At 47.7% G+C, this 18,719-nt stretch overlaps 1 protein-coding gene across 1 annotated transcript in view; it reads left to right on the top strand.

Annotated features, from left to right (window-relative positions):
• The first annotated feature begins 6,345 nt into the window (after positions 1-6,345).
• LOC137308160 (probable carboxypeptidase X1) overlaps positions 6,346-18,719 on the top strand; it is a 105,967-nt gene continuing 93,593 nt past the window's right edge. Inside the window, exon 1 of the mRNA XM_067977056.1 lies at positions 6,346-6,562. Coding sequence (XP_067833157.1) covers positions 6,346-6,562 — 217 coding nt within the window. The remainder of the gene's footprint in view (positions 6,563-18,719) is intronic.

The raw sequence follows: 18,719 nt of genomic DNA, 5'->3' as shown, positions 1-18,719 counted from the left end.
TGCGCGCATTCAGATAAAGAACCTTTAATTTTGTCTTTTTACCATTCTTTCCTACCCTGGCCCCATTTGCTAGTGCACTGTTATGTTTGTACGCTCTGTCCCTTCCTGACACAGTCTGTCTATCAGTACCCACTTTGTGTCAGTATTTACAGTAGAAAAAGAGGATAGCATGCCGGAAATCCCAAGAAAACTAATATTGAATCGAGGACAGGGACTCGATAAAATTAACGGAAGTAAAGCAACAGTAATGAAGAAAATAATAGCACTGAACAGTGAAAAATCCCCAGGACCGGATGGTTTCCATCCCAGGGTTTTAAAGGAAGTAGGTGAGCACATTGCTGATGCCCTAACTATAATCTTTCAAAGTTCTCTAGATTCAGGAACTGTCACTCTAGATTGGAAAATTGCACATGTGTGCCAGGCAATGACCATCTCCAACAAGAGAGAGTCCAACCACCTCCCCTTGACATTCAACGGCATTACCATCGCCGATTCCCCCACCATCAACATCCTGGGGTCACCATTGACCAGAAACTTAACTGGACCAGCCATAATAGGGTAATAATAGTGGGGGATTTCAACTTCCCCAATATTAACTGGGATACTCAGAGTGTAAAAGGCTTAGAGGGTACAAAATTCTTAACGTGCAACCAGGAGAGCTTTTTGAGCCAGCATGTGGAAAGTTCTACAAGAGAGGGGGCGGTACTGGACCTAATTCTAGGGAATGTGGCCGGCCAAGTGGAAGAAGTGCTAGTCGGTGAGCACTTTGGTGAGAGTGACCATAATTCGGTGAGATTTAAGGTGGTCATGGAAAAGGACAGGGAGGGGCCGGAAATAAAGGTTCTAAATTGGGGGAAGGCCGATTTTAATAGGATAAGGCAGGATCTGGCCAAAATGGACTGGGATCAGCTGCTTGTAGGAAAATCCGCATCGGAGCAATGGGAGTCTTTCAGAAGGGAGATTGAGACCATACAATGGCAACATGTTCCCGTAAAGGTCAAGGGTGGTTCCAAGAACTCCAGGGAACCTTGGATGTCAGGGGATATACGAGAATGGATTAGGAAAAAAAGGAGGGCTTTTGGCAGATACAAAAGGCTAAAGACGGAGGAAGCCCGAGAGGAGTACAAAAAGTGCAGGGGGATACTTAAAAAAGAAATTAGGAGATCAAGGAGGGGCCATGAAATAACATTGGCGAGCAAAATAAAGGAAAATCCTAAGATGTTTTATAAGTATATTAAGGGTAAGAGGATGACTAGGGAAAAAATAGGGCCCATTAGGGACAAAAATGGCAATCTGTGTGTGGAGCCGGCAGATGGAGGAGGGGTTCTAAATGAATTTTTTGCATCTGTTTTCACTATGGAGAAGGACGATGTAGACATAGAAATACGGCAGGGGGACTGTGATATACTCGAACATATTAACATCGAGCGGGAGGAGGTATTGGCGGTTTTAGCAGGCCTAAAAATGGATAAATCCCCAGGCCCGGACGAAATGTATCCCAGGCTACTGTGTAAGGCAAAGGAGGAGATTGCGGAGGCTCTGACACATATATTCAGAACCTCTCTGGCCACAGGGGATGTGCCAGAGGACTGGAGAACCGCTAATGTAGTACCATTATTCAAGAAGGGGAGTAGGGAAAAACCGGGGAACTACAGGCCAGTGAGCCTAACATCAGTGGTAGGAAAATTATTGGAAAAAATTCTGAAGGACAAAATTAGTCTCCACTTGGAGAAGCAAGGATTAATCAGGGATAGTCAACATGGCTTTGTCAAGGGAAGATCATGTCTGACTAATTTGATTTAATTTTTTGAGGGGGTGACTTGGCGTGTGGATGAGGGTAACGCAGTGGATGTGGTATACATGGATTTCAGTAAGGCCTTCGATAAAGTCCCCCACAGGAGACTGGTCAAGAAGGTACGAGCCCATGGAATCCAGGGTGCCTTGGCACTTTGGATACAAAACTGGCTTAGTGGCAGAAGGCAGAGGGTGATGGTTGAAGGTTGTTTTTGTGACTGGAAGCCTGTGGCCAGTGGGGTACCACAGGGATCGGTGCTGGGTCCCTTGCTGTTTGTGGTCTACATTAACGACTTGGATATGAATGTAAAAGGTATGATCAGTAAGTTCGCTGATGATACAAAAATTGGTAGGGTGGTAAATAGCGAGGAGGATAGCCTCAGTCTGCAGGACGATATAGATGGGATGGTCAGATGGGCGGAACAGTGGCAAATGGAATTTAACCCGGAAAAGTGCGAGGTGATGCACTTTGGAGGGACTAACAAGGCAAGGGAATACACAATGAATGGGAGGACCCTAGGCAAGACAGAGGGTCAGAGGGATCTTGGTGTGCAAGTTCACAGATCCCTGAAGGCGGCGGAACAGGTAGATAAGGTGGTAAAGAAGGCATATGGGATACTTGCCTTTATTAGCCAAGGCATAGAATATAAGAGCAAGGAGGTTATGATGGAGCTGTATAAAACACTGGTTAGGCCACAGCTGGAGTACTGTGTGCAGTTCTGGTCGCCACACTACAGGAAGGATGTGATCACTTTGGAGAGGGTGCAGAGGAGATTCACCAAGATGTTACCAGGGCTGGAGCGCTTCAGCTATGAAGAGAGACTGGGCAGATTGGGTTTGTTTTCCTTGGAGCAGAGGAGGCTGAGGGGGGACATGATTGAGGTGTACAAAATTATGAGGGGCACAGATAGGATGGATACTAAGGAGCTTTTTCCCTTCGTTGAGGGTTCTATAACAAGGGGACATAGATTCAAGGTAAAAGGCGGGAGGTTTAGAGGGGATTTGAGAAAGAACTTTTTCACCCAGAGGGTGGTTGGAGTCTGGAACTCACTGCCTGAAAGGGTTGTGGAGGCAGGAACCCTCACAACATTCAAGAAGCATTTGGATGAGCACTTCAAATACCATAGCATACAAGGCTACGGACCAAATGCTGGAATATGGGATTAGAGTAGACAGGGCTGATGGCCGGCGCGGACACGATGGGCCGAAGGGCCTCTATCCGTGCTGTATGACTATGACTCTATGACTATGATTCTATATAAATACTGTAGCTACGAGAGCAGGTCAGAGGCTGGGTATTCTGCGGCGAGTGACTCACCTCCTGACTCCCCAAAGCCTTTCCACCATCTACAAGGCACAAGTCAGGAGTGTGATGGAATACTCTCCACTTGCTTGGATGAGTGCAGCTCCAACAACACTAAAGAAGCTCGACACCATCCAAGATAAAGCAGCCCGCTTGATTGGCACCCCATCCACCACCCTAAACATTCACTCCCTTCACCACCGGCGCACAGTGGCTGCAGTGTGTACCATCCACAGGATGCACTGCAGCAACTCGCCAAGGCTTCTTCAACAGCACCTCCCAAACCCGCGCCCTGTACCACCTAGAAGGACAAGAGCAGCAGACACATGGGAACAACACCACCTGCACGTTCCCCTCCAAGTCACACACCATCCCGACTTGGAAATATATCGCCGTTCCTTCATCGTTGCTGGGTCAAAATCCTGGAACTCCCTTCCTAACAGCATTGTGGGAGAACCGTCACCACACGGACTGCAGGGGTTCAAGAAGGCGGCTCACCACCACCTTCTCAAGGGCAATTAGGGATGGGCAATAAATGCCGGCCTCGCCAGCGACGCCCACATCCCATGAACGAATAAAAAAAAAATCCGCCCCTGAAAAACTCCCCCCGTGTTCCCGGTGTAACCTTTACTCTCTCTAATCACGGTTGTTTTCCCAGTTTGCTCCTCAGGTCCCAGGGTCACAGACATCAGAGTATCTGGTGTAGAACTGGTTTAACCGCCTGCTCAGGACTCACTCCCACACTCTACCAGGGTCATCCTGGAGAACATCATAACACCCGTCTCCTTAAACCCCCCTCTCCACGACCCTTCCACCCTTCTCCCCGGCCTCCCCGGCCTCTCCGACCTCTCCCCTCCGACCTCTCCCCTCCGACCTCTCTCCTGCCACCTCTCTCCTGCCGCATCACCTCCAACAGCATGGAATTCTTTGTCACCAAGATTGAGACCATCCATTCAGCTGCCTCTTCCCTCACTTTCCCTAGCCCACCAAGCCAAACTTCCCCTCAGGTTCCCCCCTGCCCTCGCCCTGAACTCACATCTTTCTCTACTTTCTCTCCTATCTCCCCTCATGCCCTCTCCGAGCTCATCTTGACCACGAGACCCACCTCCTGCTCCCTCGACCCTATTCCCATTAAACTGCTGACCATCCAACTTCCATTACTGGCCCCCCATTAGCTGATATTGTTAATGGTTCCCGCTCCTCAGGTACTGTCCCCTCCCCTTCAAATCTGCCGTCATCACCCCCCTCCTCAAAAAACCCACCCTTGACCCCTCCGTCCTTGCAAACTACCGCCCCATCTCCAACCTCGCTTTCCTCTCCAAAGTCCTTGAACGTGTTGTCGTCTCCCAAATCCGTGCCCATTTTTCCCGCACCTCCATGTTTGAATCCCTTCAATCAGGTTCCACCCTACCACAGTACTTTATCAAAGTCACAAATTGCATCCAATGTGACTGTGACCGTGGTAAACTCTCCCTTCTCATCCTTCTCGACCTGTCTCCAGTCTTTGACACGGTTGACCACACCATCCTCCTCCAACGCCTCTCCTCCATCGTCCAGCTGGGTGGGACTGCACTCGCCTGTTTCCATTCTCATCTATCCAGTTGTAGCCAGAGAATCTCCTCCAATGGCTTCTCTTCCCGCTCCTGCACCATTCTCTGGAGACCCCCAAGGATCTACCCTTGGCCCCCTCCTGTTTCTCATCTACATGCTGCCCCTCAGTGACATCGTCCAAAAAACATAATGTCAGATTCCACATGTACGCTGACAACAGCCAGCTCTACCTCATCATTCTCCTCGACCCCTACACTGTCTCGGATCTGTCACATTGCTTGTCTGACATTCAGTACTGGATGAGCAAAAATTTCCTCCAACTAAATATTGGGAAGGCCGAAGCCATTGTCTTTGGTCCCCGCTACAAACTCCTTTCCCTCGTCACCGACTCCATCCCTCTCCCTGGACACAGTCTGAGACTGAACCAGACCGTTCGCAACCGTGGCATCCTATTGACCCTGAGATAAGCTTCTGACCACATATCCGCTCCATCATCAAGACCACCTACTTCCACCTCCGTAACATCGCCCGTCTCTGCGTCCCCCTGCCTCAGCTCATCTGCTGCTGAAACCCTCATCCATGCCTTTATTACCTCCAAACTGGACTGTTCCAATGCTCTCCTGGCCGGCCTCCCATCTCCCACCCTCCATAAACTTGAGCTCATCAAAACTCTGCTGCCCTTATCCTAACTCGCACCAATCACCCCTGTGCTCGCTGACCTGCACCGGCTCCCGATCCGGGAATGCCTCGATTTTAAAATTCTCATCCTTGTTTTCAAATTGAGTGACATTCACAAGTTGAGTAGAATGGGCCTATACTCTCTGGAGTTTAGAAGAATCAGAGGTGATTAATTGAAACATATAAGATTAAGAGGGGGCTTGCAGGGTAAATGCTGAGAGATTGTTTCCCATGGCTTGAGAGTCTAGAACTAGGGGGCATCGTCTCAGGATAAGGGATCGGCCATTTAAGACTGAGATGAGGAGGAATTTCTTTACTCAGAGGGTTGGGAATCTTTGGAATTCTCTACCCCAGGAGGCTGTGGTTGTTGAATATGTTCAAGGCTGAGATCGATAGATTTTTGTACTCTATCCCAAGGGACATGAGGATTGGGCGGGAAAGTGGAGTTGAGGTTGAAGATCAGCCATGATCTTATTGAATGGTGGAACAGGCCTGAGGGGCCGAATGGCCTCCTCCTGCTCCTACTCCTATTTCTTATGTTCTTAAATCCCTCTATGGTCTCGCCCCTCCCTATCTCTGTAACCTTCTCCAGTCCTACAACCCTCAGAGATCTCTGCACTCCTCCAGTTCTTACCTCTTCCACCATTGGCGGAGTGCCTTCAGCTGCCTCGGCCCTCAGCTCTGGAATTCCCTCCCTCACCTCTCCGCCTCTCTACCTCGCTCCTCCTTTGAGACGCTTCTTAAAACCTCCTTCTTTGACCAAGTCTGTCCGACCATCTCCTTTGGCACAGTCTCCATTCTTCAGCTGGCCCCTGTGAAGTGCCCTGGGCTGTTTGGATGGGTAGAGGGTAGTGTATTGGTGTATTGTACTGACTATACTCTGTGTTGGGACCTGCCCCAGTCTCGGATTGCCTTCACTCCTATTACTCACAGCACTGAGGCCGGCCGGGGTTTGGCTGGAATGTGTCTCCTGGGGCTTCAGACAGCCAGTCACCAGCTCAGCTCAGCTCGGCTCCAACATGGACAGGCTGCTCCTCATCCTCCCGATCCTGCTCGCTTTCAGCAGCTTCCCTCCGGACTCCGGGGCTCCCGTTCAACCGGATCCCAGCGATCAGCCCGGGACCAGGACCCGGACCCACCGGGACTGGGACTCCCTGAGCCCGAGCCTGCCCCGAGCCCTCCCGCTCCCGCTCCCGTCCCAGCCGGTCCCCAAACAAACGGCAGGGAAGGAAGGAGGTAAGACCGGGTATTAATACACAGAACGGGCATTAATACTGGGAGAGGGGCATTAATACTGGGAGAGGGGCATTAATACAAAAAGCTGGGCATTAATACTGGGAGTGGGGCGTTAATACTGGGAGAGGAGCATTAATACTGGGAGAGGGATATTAATACAAAAAGCTGGGCATTAATACTGGGAGTGGGGCGTTAATACTGGGAGAGGGATATTAATACAAAAAGCTGGGCATTAATACTGGGAGAGGGGCATTAATACTCAGAATGGGGCATTAATACTGGGAGAGGGATATTAATACAAAAAGCTGGGCATTAATACTGGGAGAGGGGCATTAATACTGGGAGAGGGATATTAATACAAAAAGCTGGGCATTAACACTGGGAGTGGGGCGTTAATACTGGGAGAGGGGCATTAATACTGGGAGAGGGATATTAATACAAAAAGCTGGGCATTAATACTGGGAGAGGGGCATTAATACTCAGAATGGGGCATTAATACTGGGAGAGGGATATTAATACAAAAAGCTGGGCATTAATACTGGGAGCGAGCCATTGATACTGGGAGAGGGGCATTAATACTCAGAATGGGGCATTAATACTGGGAGTGGGGAATTAACACTCTGAATAAGGTATTAATATTGGGAGAGGGGCATTAATACTGGGAGTGGGGAATCAATACTGGAAGTAGGGAAGTAACACTCTGAATAGGGTATTAATACTGGGAACAGGGAATTAATAATCCAAATGGGGTATTAATACTGGGAGCGGAGCATTACTACTCGAAGCAGGGAAATAATTTGCGGACCGGGGAATAAGAACGTAAGAAATAGGCATGATGTGGAGATGCCGGTGATGGACTGGGGTTGACAATTGTAAACAATTTTACAACACCAAGTTATAGTCCAACAAATTTATTTTAAATTCCACAAGCTTTCAGAGGCTTCCTCCTTCCTCAGGTGAACGGTGTGGCCCCTCGAGCCTGCTCCACCATTGAATCCACCATGATCTTATTGAATGGCGGAGCAGGCTCGAGGGGCTGTATGGCCTACTCCTGCTCCTATTTCTTATGTTCAATCAGATCATGGCTGATCTTCAATCTCAACTCCACTTTCCCACCCGATCCCCATATCCCTTGATTCCCCGAGAGTCCAAAAATCTATCGATCTCAGCCTTGAATATATTCAATAACTCAGCCTCCACAGCCCTCTGGGATAGAGAATTCCAAAGATTCACAACCCTCTGAGTGAAGCAATTTCTCCTTGACTCAGTCTTGAATGGCCGACCCCTTATCCTGAGACTATGCCCCCTTGTTCTAGACTCTCTAGCCAGGGGAAACGTCCTCTCCGCACCTACCCTGTCAAGCCCTCTCAGAATCTTGTATGTTTCAATGAGATCACCTCTCATTCTTCTGAACTCCAGAGAGTATAGGCCCATTATAAGAACATAAGAAATAGGAGCAGGAGTAGGCCAATCGGCCCCTCGAGCCTGCTCCGCCATTCAATAAGATCATGGCTGATCTGATCCGAACCTCAAATCTAAATTCATGTCCAATTTCCTGCCCGCTCCCCGTAACCCCTAATTCCCTTTACTTCTCGGAAACTGTCTATTTGTGTTTTAAATTTATTTAATGATGTAGCTTCCACAGCTTCCTGGGGCAGCAAATACCACAGACCTACTACCCACTGAGTGAAGAAATTTCTCCTCATCTCAGTTTTGAAAGAGCAGCCCCTTATTCTAAGATTATGCCCCCTAGTTCTGGTTTCACCCATCCTTGGGAACATCCTTACCGCATCCACCCGATCAAGACCCTTCACAATCTTATATGTTTCAATAAGATCGCCTCTCAGTCTTCTGAACTCCAATGAGTAGAGTCCCAATCTACTCAACCTCTCCTCATGTGTCCGCCCCCTCATCCCCGGTATTAACCGAGTGAACCTTCTTTGTACTGCCTCGAGAGCAAGTATGTCTTTTCTTAAGTATGGAGACCAAAACTGTATGCAGTATTCCAGGTGCGGTCTCACCAATACCTTATATAACTGCAGCAATACCTCCCTGTTTTTATATTCTATCCCCCCAGCAATAAAAGCCAACATTCCGTTGGCCTTCTTGATCACCTGCTGCACCTGCATACTAACTTTTTGATTTTCTTGCACTAGGACCCCCAGATCCCTTTGTACTGTAGTACTTTCCAGTTTCTTGCCATTGAGATAATAACTTGCTCTCTGATTTTTCCTGCCAAAGTGCATAACCTCACATTTTCCAATATTGTATTGCATCTGCCAAATCTCCGCCCACTCATCCAGCCTGTCTATATCCCCTTGTAGGTTTTTTATGTCCTCCTCACTCTCTACTTTCCCTCCCATCTTTGTATCATCTGCAAACTTTGATATGTTACACTCGGTCCCCTCCTCCAAATCGTTAATATAGATTGTAAAGAGTTGGGGACCCAGCACCGACCCCTGCGGAACACCACTGGCTGCTGGTTGCCAGTCCGAGAATGTACCATTTATCCCAACTCTCTGCTTCCTGTTAGATAACCAATCCTCCACCCATGCCAGAATATTACCCCCAATCCAGTGATTCTTTATCTTGAGCAATAATCTTTTATGTGGCACCTTGTCGAATGCCTTCTGGAAGTCTAAATACACTACGTCCACTGGTTCCCCTTTATCCATTCCACTCAACCTCTCCTCATAGGACAACCCTTTCATCCCAGGAATTAATCTAGTGAACTTTGTTGCACCGCCTCTAAGGCAAGTATATCCTTCCTTAGGCAAGGAGACCAAACCTGTACACAATACTCCAGGTGAGGTCTCACAAAATCCCTGTACAATTGTAGTAAGACTTCCTTACTCTTATACTCCAACCCCTTGCAATAAAGGCCAACATGCCATTTGCCTTCCTAATTGCTTACTGTACCTGTATACTAACTTCTTGTGTTTCTTGTACGAGGGCACCCAAATCTCTCTAAACCCCAACATTTAATAATTTCTCACCATTTAAAAAATATTCTGTTTTTCTATTCTTCCTACCAAAGTGAATAATCTCACATTTCCCCACATTATACTCCATCTGTCCCCTTTTTGCCCACTCGCTTAGCCTGTCCGTATCCCTTTGCAGACTCTTTGTGTCCTCCTCACAGTTTATTTTCCCGTCCAGCTTTGCATTAATACATGGAGTGGGGCATTATTACTCAGATCAGGGCATTAATATTCAGAGTGAGATATTAATATTCAGAGTGGGGCATTAATATTCAGAGCTGGACATTAACATTCAGTGTGAGATAATATTCCAAGCGGGGTATTAATATTGGAGGGGTGTATTAATACTGGAGCGTGGCATTACTATTAAGAGCAGGATATTACTATTAAGAGCGGGATATTAATATTCGGAGTGAGGCATTGATACTTGGAATGGGGCATTAATACTGGGGCGTGGCATTAATACTCAGAACGAGGCATTACTACTTGGTGCAGGACGTTAATCCATGAAGGAGAATATTAATACTCTGCGAGGGACATTAATACTCAGAGCCTGGCATTAATACTTGGAGTGCGGCATTTATACTAGAAGTGGAGCATATATAATTGGGGCTGGGCATTAATCATTGGAGCAGAGCATTAATACTCAGAGTGAGGCATTATTACTCAAAGAAGGTCAATGATACTGGGAGCGGGGCGTTAATACTGGGAGTGGAGAATTAATAATCAGAGTGGGGCATTATTATAGTGTGGGCCATTAATACTTGGAATGGGGCATTAATACTCAGAGCGGAGAATTAATACTCAGATCAAGGAATGAATACTCAAATCAGGAAATTAATATTTAGAGCGGGGAATGAACGCTCGGAGCGGGGAATGAACGCTCGGAGCGGGGAATGAATACTCGGAAAGGGGAATGAAAACTTGGAGCAGGGCATTAATGCACGGAGTGGGAAATTAATACTCGGAGGGGAGAATTAATACTAGGAGCGAAGCATTAATACAGGGAGTTCAAAATTAATACTCGGAGAGGAATATTAATGCTCAGAGTGGGCAATGAATTCTCAGAACATATTGATACTCAGAGTGGAACATTAATACTCAGTCAGATATTAATACACAGAGTGAGAAATTCTCAAAACAGATATTTATACTTGGAGTGGCATATTAATACTCAGAGTGGGAAATTAATTTTCAGAGCAGTTATTAAGAGTCTGAGTGGTATAGTAATATTCTGAGTGCGGCATTATTACTCGGAGCAGGATATTAATACATAGAGCGACGAATGAATATAATCTGTGTATTGATACTTAGTAAAGGGGAGCTGACTCTGTATTAATGCTCTGAATTGGGGTGATAAGACCCTATGAATGCTCAGTATGGCAGTGTGTAGTCTGTATATTGTTGCTCAGTATGGGGGTGAGGAGTCTCTGTATTAATGCTCAGTGTGGGGATGAGGAGGTCTCTGTATTAATGCTCAGTATGGCGGTGTGTAGTCCCTATATTGTTGCTCAGTATGGGGGTGAGGAGTGTCTGTATTCATGCTCAGTATGGGGTTGAGCGTTCTCTCTATTAATGCTCAGTATAATGGGGTTAGGAGTCCATATATTAATGCTCATAATGGGTCTGAGGAGTCCCTGTGCTAATGCTCAGTATGGGGGTGAGGATTCTATATATTAATGATCAGCATGGGTGTGAAGAGTCTCTGCATTAATGCTCAGTGTGGGTGTGAGGATTCCCTACATTAATGCTCAGAATTGGTGTGAGTAATCTGTATTAATGCTCAATATGGGGGTGCGGAGTCTCTGTATTAATGCTCAGTGTGGGGGTGAGGAGTCCCTATACTAATGATCAGTGTGGGGTTTTTTTTATTCGTTCATGGGATGTGGGTATCACTGGCAAGGCCGGCATTTATTGCCCATCCCTAATTGCCCTTGAGAAGGTGGTGGTGAGCCGCCTTCTTGAACCGCTGCAGTCCATGTGGTGAAGGTTTTCCCACAGTCCTGTTAGGGAGGGAGTTCCAGGATTTTGACCCAGAAGATGGGAGGTGCTGTTGAAGAAGCCTTGGCGAGTTGCTGCAGCGCATCCTGTGGATGGTGCACACTGCAGCCACGGTGCGCCGGTGGTGAAGGGAGTGAATGTTTAGGGTGGTGGATGGGGTGCCAATCAAGCGGGCTGCTTTGTCCTGGATGGTGTCGAGCTTCTTGAGTGTTGTTGGAGCTGCACTCATCCAAGCAAGTGGAGAGTATTCCATCTCACTCCTGACTTGTGCCTTGTGGATGGTGGAAAAGCTTTGGGGAGCCAGGAGGTGAGTCACTCGCCGCAGAATACCCAGCCTCTGACCGGCTCTTGTAGCCACAGTATTTATATGGCTGGTCCAGTTAAGTTTCTGGTCAATGGTGACCCCCAGGATGTTGATGGTGGGGGATTCAGCGATGGTAATGCCGTTGAATGTCAAGGGGAGGTGGTTAGACTCTCTCTTGTTGGAGATGGTCATTGCCTGGCACTTGTCTTGAGTGGCCATCCCCCTCTCAAACAGGTATACCGTTTTGGGTACTGTTGGGGGTGATGGCTCACCAGGGGACGGTGGCAGTGGCCAGGTTCATGGCACCGTGGCTGGCTCTGCTGCACAGGAGGGCAGGAAAAAGAGTGGCAGAGCTATAGTGATAGGGGACTCGATTGTAAGGGGAATAGACAGGCGTTTCTGCGGACGCAACCGAGACTCCAAGATGGTATGTTGCCTCCCTGGTGCAAGGGTCAAGGATGTCTCGGAGCGGCTGCAGAACATTCTGGAGGGGGAGGGTGAACAGCCAGTTGTCGTGGTGCATATAGGTACCAACGATATAGGTAAAAAATGAGATGAGGTCCTACAAGCTGAATTTAGGGAGATAGGAGTTAAACTAAAAAGTAGGACCTCAAAGGTAGTAATCTCAGGATTGCTACCAGTGCCACAGGCTAGTCAGAGTAGGAATGACAGGATAGCTAGGATGAATACATGGCTTGAGAGATGGTGCAAGAGGGAGGGATTCAAATTCCTGGGCCATTGGAACCGGTTCTGGGGGAGGTGGGACCAGTACAAATTGGACGGACTGCATCTGGGCATGACTGGAACCAATGTCCCAGGGGGAGTGTTTGCTAGTGCTGTTGGGGAGGGTTTAAACTAATGTGGCAGGGGGATGGGAACCGATGCAGGAAGTCAGTGGGAAGTAAAGTGGTGACAGAAACGAAAGGCAGTAAGGGAGAGTGTACAAAACATGACCGGACAGATGGTCTGAGAAAGCAGGGCAAAGACCAAGGGAAGTCCAGATTAAACTGCATTTATTTCAATGCAAGAAGTCTGATGGGCAAGGCAGATGAACTCAGGGCATGGATGGGTACATGGGACTGGGTTGTTATAGCTATTACTGAAACATGGCTAAAGGAGGGGCAGGACTGGCAGCTAAATATTCCAGGGTACAGATGCTATAGGAAAGATAGAGCAGGAGGTAAGAGAGGAGGGGGAGTTGCGTTCTTGATTAGGGAGAACATCATGGCAGTAGTGAGAGGGGATATATCCGAGGGTTCGCCCACTGAGTCTATATGGGTAGAACTGAAAAATAAGAAGGGAGAGATCACTTTGATAGGATTGTACTACAGACCCCCAAATAGTCAACGGGAAATTGAGGAGCAAATATGTAAGGAGATTACAGACAGCTGCAAGAAAAATAGGGTGGTAATAGTAGGGGACTTTAACTTTCCCAACATTGACTGGGACAGCCATAGCATTAGGGGCTTGGATGGAGAGAAATTTGTTGAGTGTATTCAGGAGGAATTTCTCATTCAGTATGTGGATGGCCCGACTAGAGAGGGGGCAAAACTTGACCTCCTCTTGGGAAATAAGGAAGGGCAGGTGACAGAAGTGTTAGTGAGGGATCACTTTGGGACCAGTGATCATAATTCCATTAGTTTTAAGATAGCTATGGAGAATGATAGGTCTGGCCCAAAAGTTAAAATTCCAAATTGGGGAAAGGCCAATTTTGATGGTATTGGACAGGAACTTTCAGAAGTTGATTGGGAGAGTCTGTTGGCAGGCAAAGGGACGTCTGGTAAGTGGGAGGCTTTCAAAAGTGTGTTAACCAGGGTTCAGGGTAAGCACATTCCTTATAAAGTGAAGGGCAAGGCTGGTAGAAGTAGGGAACCTTGGATGACTCGGGAGATTGAGGCCCTAGTCAAAAAGAAGAAGGAGGCATATGACATGCATAGGCAGCTGGGATCAAGTGGATCCCTTGAAGAGTATAGAGATTGCCGGAGTAGAGTTAAGAGAGAAATCAGGAGGGCAAAAAGGGGACATGAGATTGCTTTGGCAGATCAGGCAAAGGAGAATCCAAAGAGCTTCTACAAATACATAAAGGGCAAAAGAGTAACTGGGGGAGAGAGTCGGGCCTCTTACGGATTAACAAGGTCATCTATGTGCGGAACCACAAGAGTTGGGTGAGATCCTGAATGACTACTTCGCATCGGTATTTACGGTTGAGAAAGGCATGGATGTTAGGGAACTTGGGGAAATAAATAGTGATGTCTTGAGGAGTGTACATATTACAGAGAGGGAGGTGCTGGAAGTCTTAACGCACATCAAGGTAGATAAATCTCCAGGACCTGATGAAATGTATCCCAGGACGTTATGGGAGGTTAGGGAGGAAATTGTGGGTCCCCTAGCAGAGATATTTGTATCATCAACAGCTACAGGTGAGGTGCCTGAAGATTGGAGGGTAGCAAATGTTGTACCTTTGTTTAAGAAGGGCGGCAGGGAAAAGCCTGGGAACTACAGACCGGTGAGCCTGACATCTGTGGTGGGTAAGTTGTTAGAGGGTATTCTGAGAGACAGGATCTGCGGGCATTTGGAGAGGCAGGGACTGATTAGGAACAGTCAGCATGGTTTTGTGAGAGGAAAATCATGTCTCACGAATTTGATTGAGTTTTTTGAAGGGGTAACCAAGAAGATAGATGAGGGCTGTGCAGTAGACGTGGTCTGCATGGACCTTAGCAAAGCCTTTGACAAGGTACCGCATGGTAGGTTGTTGCATAAGGTTAAATCTCACGGGATCCAAGGTGAGGTAGCCAATTGGATACAAAATTGGATTGACGACAGAAGACAGAGGGTGGTTGTAGAGGGTTGTTTTTCAAACTGGAGGCCTGTGTCCAGCGGTGTGCCTCAGGGATCGGTGCTGGGTCCGCTGTTATTTGTTATTTATATTAATGATTTGGATGAGAATTTAGGAGGCATGGTTAGTAAGTTTGCAGATGACACCAAGATTGGTGGCATTGTGGACAGTGAAGAAGTTTATCTAGGATTGCAACGGGATCTTGATAAATTGAGCCAGTGGGCCGATGAATGGCAGATGGAGTTTAATTTAGATAAATGTGAGGTGATGCATTTTGGTAGATCGAATCGGGCCAGGACCTACTCCGTTAATGGTAGGGCGTTGGGGAGAGTTATAGAACAAAGAGATCTAGGAGTACAGGTTCATAGCTCCTTGAAAGTGGAGTCACAGGTGGATAGGGTGGTGAAGAAGGCATTCGGCATGCTTGGTTTCATTGGTCAGAACATTGAATACAGGAGTTGGGATGTCTTGTTGAAGTTGTACAAGACATTAGTAAGGCCACACTTGGAATACTGTGCACAGTTCTGGTCACCCTATTATAGAAAGGATATTATTAAACTAGAAAGAGTGCAGAAAAGATTTACTAGGATGCTACCGGGACTTGATGGTTTGACTTTTCGGGAGAGGTTAGACAGACTGGGACTTTTTTCCCTGGAGAGTAGGAGGTTGAGGGGTGATCTTATAGAAGTCTATAAAATAATGAGGGGCATAGATAAGGTAGATCGTCAAAATCTTTTCCCAAAGGTAGGGGAGTCTATAACGAGGGGGCATAGATTTAAGGTGAGAGGGGAGAGATACAAAAGGGTCCAGAGGGGCAATTTTTTCACTCAAAGGGTGTTGAGTGTCTGGAACGAGCTGCCAGAGGCAGTAGTAGAGGCGGGTACAATTTTGTCTTTTAAAAAGCATTTGGACATTTACATGGGTAAGATGGGTATAGAGGGATATGGGCCAAGTGCAGGCAATTGGGACCAGCTTAGTGGTATAAACTGGGCGACATGGACATGTTGGGCCGAAGGGCCTGTTTCCATGTTGTAAACTTCTATGATCTGTGAATTTTCCACATTGTCAGGTAGATGCCAGTGTTGTAGCTGTACTGGAACAGTTTGGCTGGAGGCGCAGCTAGTTCTGGAGCACAAGTCTTCAGCACGACAGCTGAGATCAGCGTGGGATTGAGCAGTCTTTGTATTAATGCTCAGTATGTGGTTGAGGAGTCCCTATATTAATGCTCAGTATGGGGGTGAGCAGTCTCTGTATTAATGCTCAGTATAATGTGTTGAGGAGTCCCTATATTAATGCTCAGTATGGGGGTGAGCAGTCTCTGTATTAATGCTCAGTATAATGGGTTTAGGAGTCCCTATATTAATGCTCAGTATGGGGGTGAGCAGTCTCTGTATTAATGCTCAGTATAATGTGTTGAGTCCATATATTAATGCTCACTATGGGGGTGAGGAGTCTCTGTATTAATGCTCAGTACGGGTCTGAGGAGTCCCTGTATTAATGCTCAGAATGGGTGTGAGGAATCTCTGTATTAATGCTCAATATGGGGGTGCGAATCCCGATATTATTGCTCAATATGGGGGTGAGGAGTCTCTGTGTTAATGCTCCGTGTGGATGTGAGGAGTCTCTGTATTAATACTCAGTCTTGGGGACAGGAGTCGCTGTATTGCTCAGAATGGGGTGAGGAATCTCTGCCTTAATGCTCAGCATGGGGGAGAGGAGTCTCTGCATTCATGCTCAGTATGGGTGTGAGGATTCCCTATATTAATGCTTAGAATGGGCGTGATGAGTCTCTGTATTAATGCTCAGTATGGAGGTGAGGCTTCTCAGTATCAATACACAGTATAGGAGTGAGGTGTCTCTGCATTAATGCTCAGTATGGTGATGAGGTGCCTCGATATTGATGCTCAGTATGGGGTTGAGGGGTCCCTGTAATAATGCTCAGTATGGGTTGAGGAGTCTCTCCATTAATGCTCAGTGTTGGGGTGGGGAGTCTCTCCATTAATGCTCAGTGTTGGGGTGGGGAGTCTCTCCATTAATGCTCAGTGTTGGGGTGGGGAGTCTCTCCATTAATGCTCAGTGTTGGGGTGGGGAGTCTCTCCATTAATGCTCAGTGTTGGGGTGGGGAGTCTCTCCATTAATGCTCAGTGTTGGGGTCGGGAGTCTCTCCATTAATGCTCAGTGTTGGGGTGGGGAGTCTCTCCATTAATGCTCAGTGTTGGGGTGGGGAGTCTCTCCATTAATGCTCAGTGTTGGGGTGGGGAGTCTCTCCATTAATGCTCAGTGTTGGGGTGGGGAGTCTCTCTATTAATGCTCAGTGTTGGGGTGGGGAGTCTCTCTATTAATGCTCAGGGTTGGGGTGAGGAGTCTCTCTATTAATGCTCAGTGTTGGGGTGGGCAGTCTCTCTATTAATGCTCAGTGTTGGGGTGGGGAGTCTCTCCATTAATGCTCAGTGTTGGGGTGGGGAGTCTCTCTATTAATGCTCCGTGTTGGGGTGGGGAGTCTCTCCATTAATGCTCAGTGTTGGGGTGGTGAGTCTCTCTATTAATGCTCAGTGTTGGGGTGAGGTGTCTCTCCATTAATGCTCAGTGTTGGGGTGGGCAGTCTCTCCATTAATGCTCAGTGTTGGGGTGGGGAGTCTCTGTATTAATGCTCAGTGTTGGGGTGAGGTGTCTCTCCATTAATGCTCAGTGTTGGGGTGGGCAGTCTCTCTATTAATGCTCAGTGTTGGGGTGGGGAATGTTTCTATTAATGCTCAGTGTTGGGGTGGGGAGTCTCTCCATTAATGCTCAGTGTTGGGGTGGGGAGTCTCTCTATTAATGCTCAGTGTTGGGGTGGGGAGTCTCTGTATTAATGCTCAGTGTTGGGGTGGGGAGTCTCTCTATTAATGCTCAGTGTTGGGGTGGGGAGTCTCTCCATTAATGCTCAGTGTTGGGGTGGGCAGTCCCTCCATTAATGCTCAGTGTTGGGGTGGGGAGTCTCTCTATTAATGCTCAGTGTTGGGGTGGGGAGTCTCTCCATTAATGCTCAGTGTTGGGGTGGGGAGTCTCTCTATTAATGCTCAGTGTTGGGGTGGGGAGTCTCTCCATTAATGCTCAGTGTTGGGGTGGGGAGTCTCTCCATTAATGCTCAGTGTTGGGGTGGGGAGTCTCTCCATTAATGCTCAGTGTTGGGGTGGGGAGTCTCTCCATTAATGCTCAGTGTTGGGGTGGGGAGTCTCTCCATTAATGCTCAGTGTTGGGGTCGGGAGTCTCTCCATTAATGCTCAGTGTTGGGGTGGTGAGTCTCTCTATTAATGCTCAGTGTTGGGGTGGTGAGTCTCTCCATTAATGCTCAGTGTTGGGGTGGGGAGTCTCTCCATTAATGCTCAGTGTTGGGGTGAGGAGTCTCTCCATTAATGCTCAGTGTTGGGGTGAGGAGTCTCTCCATTAATGCTCAGTGTTGGGGTGAGGAGTCTCTCTATTAATGCTCAGTGTTGGGGTGGGGAGTCTCTCCATTAATGCTCAGTGTTGGGGTCGGGAGTCTCTCCATTAATGCTCAGTGTTGGGGTCGGGAGTCTCTCCATTAATGCTCAGTGTTGGGGTCGGGAGTCTCTCCATTAATGCTCAGTGTTGGGGTGAGGAGTCTCTCTATTAATGCTCAGTGTTGGGGTGGGGAGTCTCTCCATTAATGCTCAGTGTTGGGGTGAGGAGTCTCTCTATTAATGCTCAGTGTTGGGGTGGGGAGTCTCTCCATTAATGCTCAGTGTTGGGGTGGGGAGTCTCTCTATTAATGCTCAGTGTTGGGGTGAGGAGTCTCTCCATTAATGCTCAGTGTTGGGGTGGTGAGTCTCTCTATTAATGCTCAGTGTTGGGGTGAGGAGTCTCTCCATTAATGCTCCGTGTTGGGGTGGTGAGTCTCTCCATTAATGCTCAGTGTTGGGGTGGTGAGTCTCTCTGTTAATGCTCAGTGTTGGGGTGGTGAGTCTCTCCGTTAATGCTCAGTGTTGGGGTGGTGTGTCTCTCTGTTAATGCTCAGTGTTGGGGTGGTGAGTCTCT

Source organism: Heptranchias perlo, chromosome 1 (assembly GCF_035084215.1).
Source record: "Heptranchias perlo isolate sHepPer1 chromosome 1, sHepPer1.hap1, whole genome shotgun sequence".
NCBI classification, from domain to species: domain Eukaryota; kingdom Metazoa; phylum Chordata; class Chondrichthyes; order Hexanchiformes; family Hexanchidae; genus Heptranchias; species Heptranchias perlo.
This window is presented reverse-complemented; position numbering and strand designations above follow the sequence as displayed.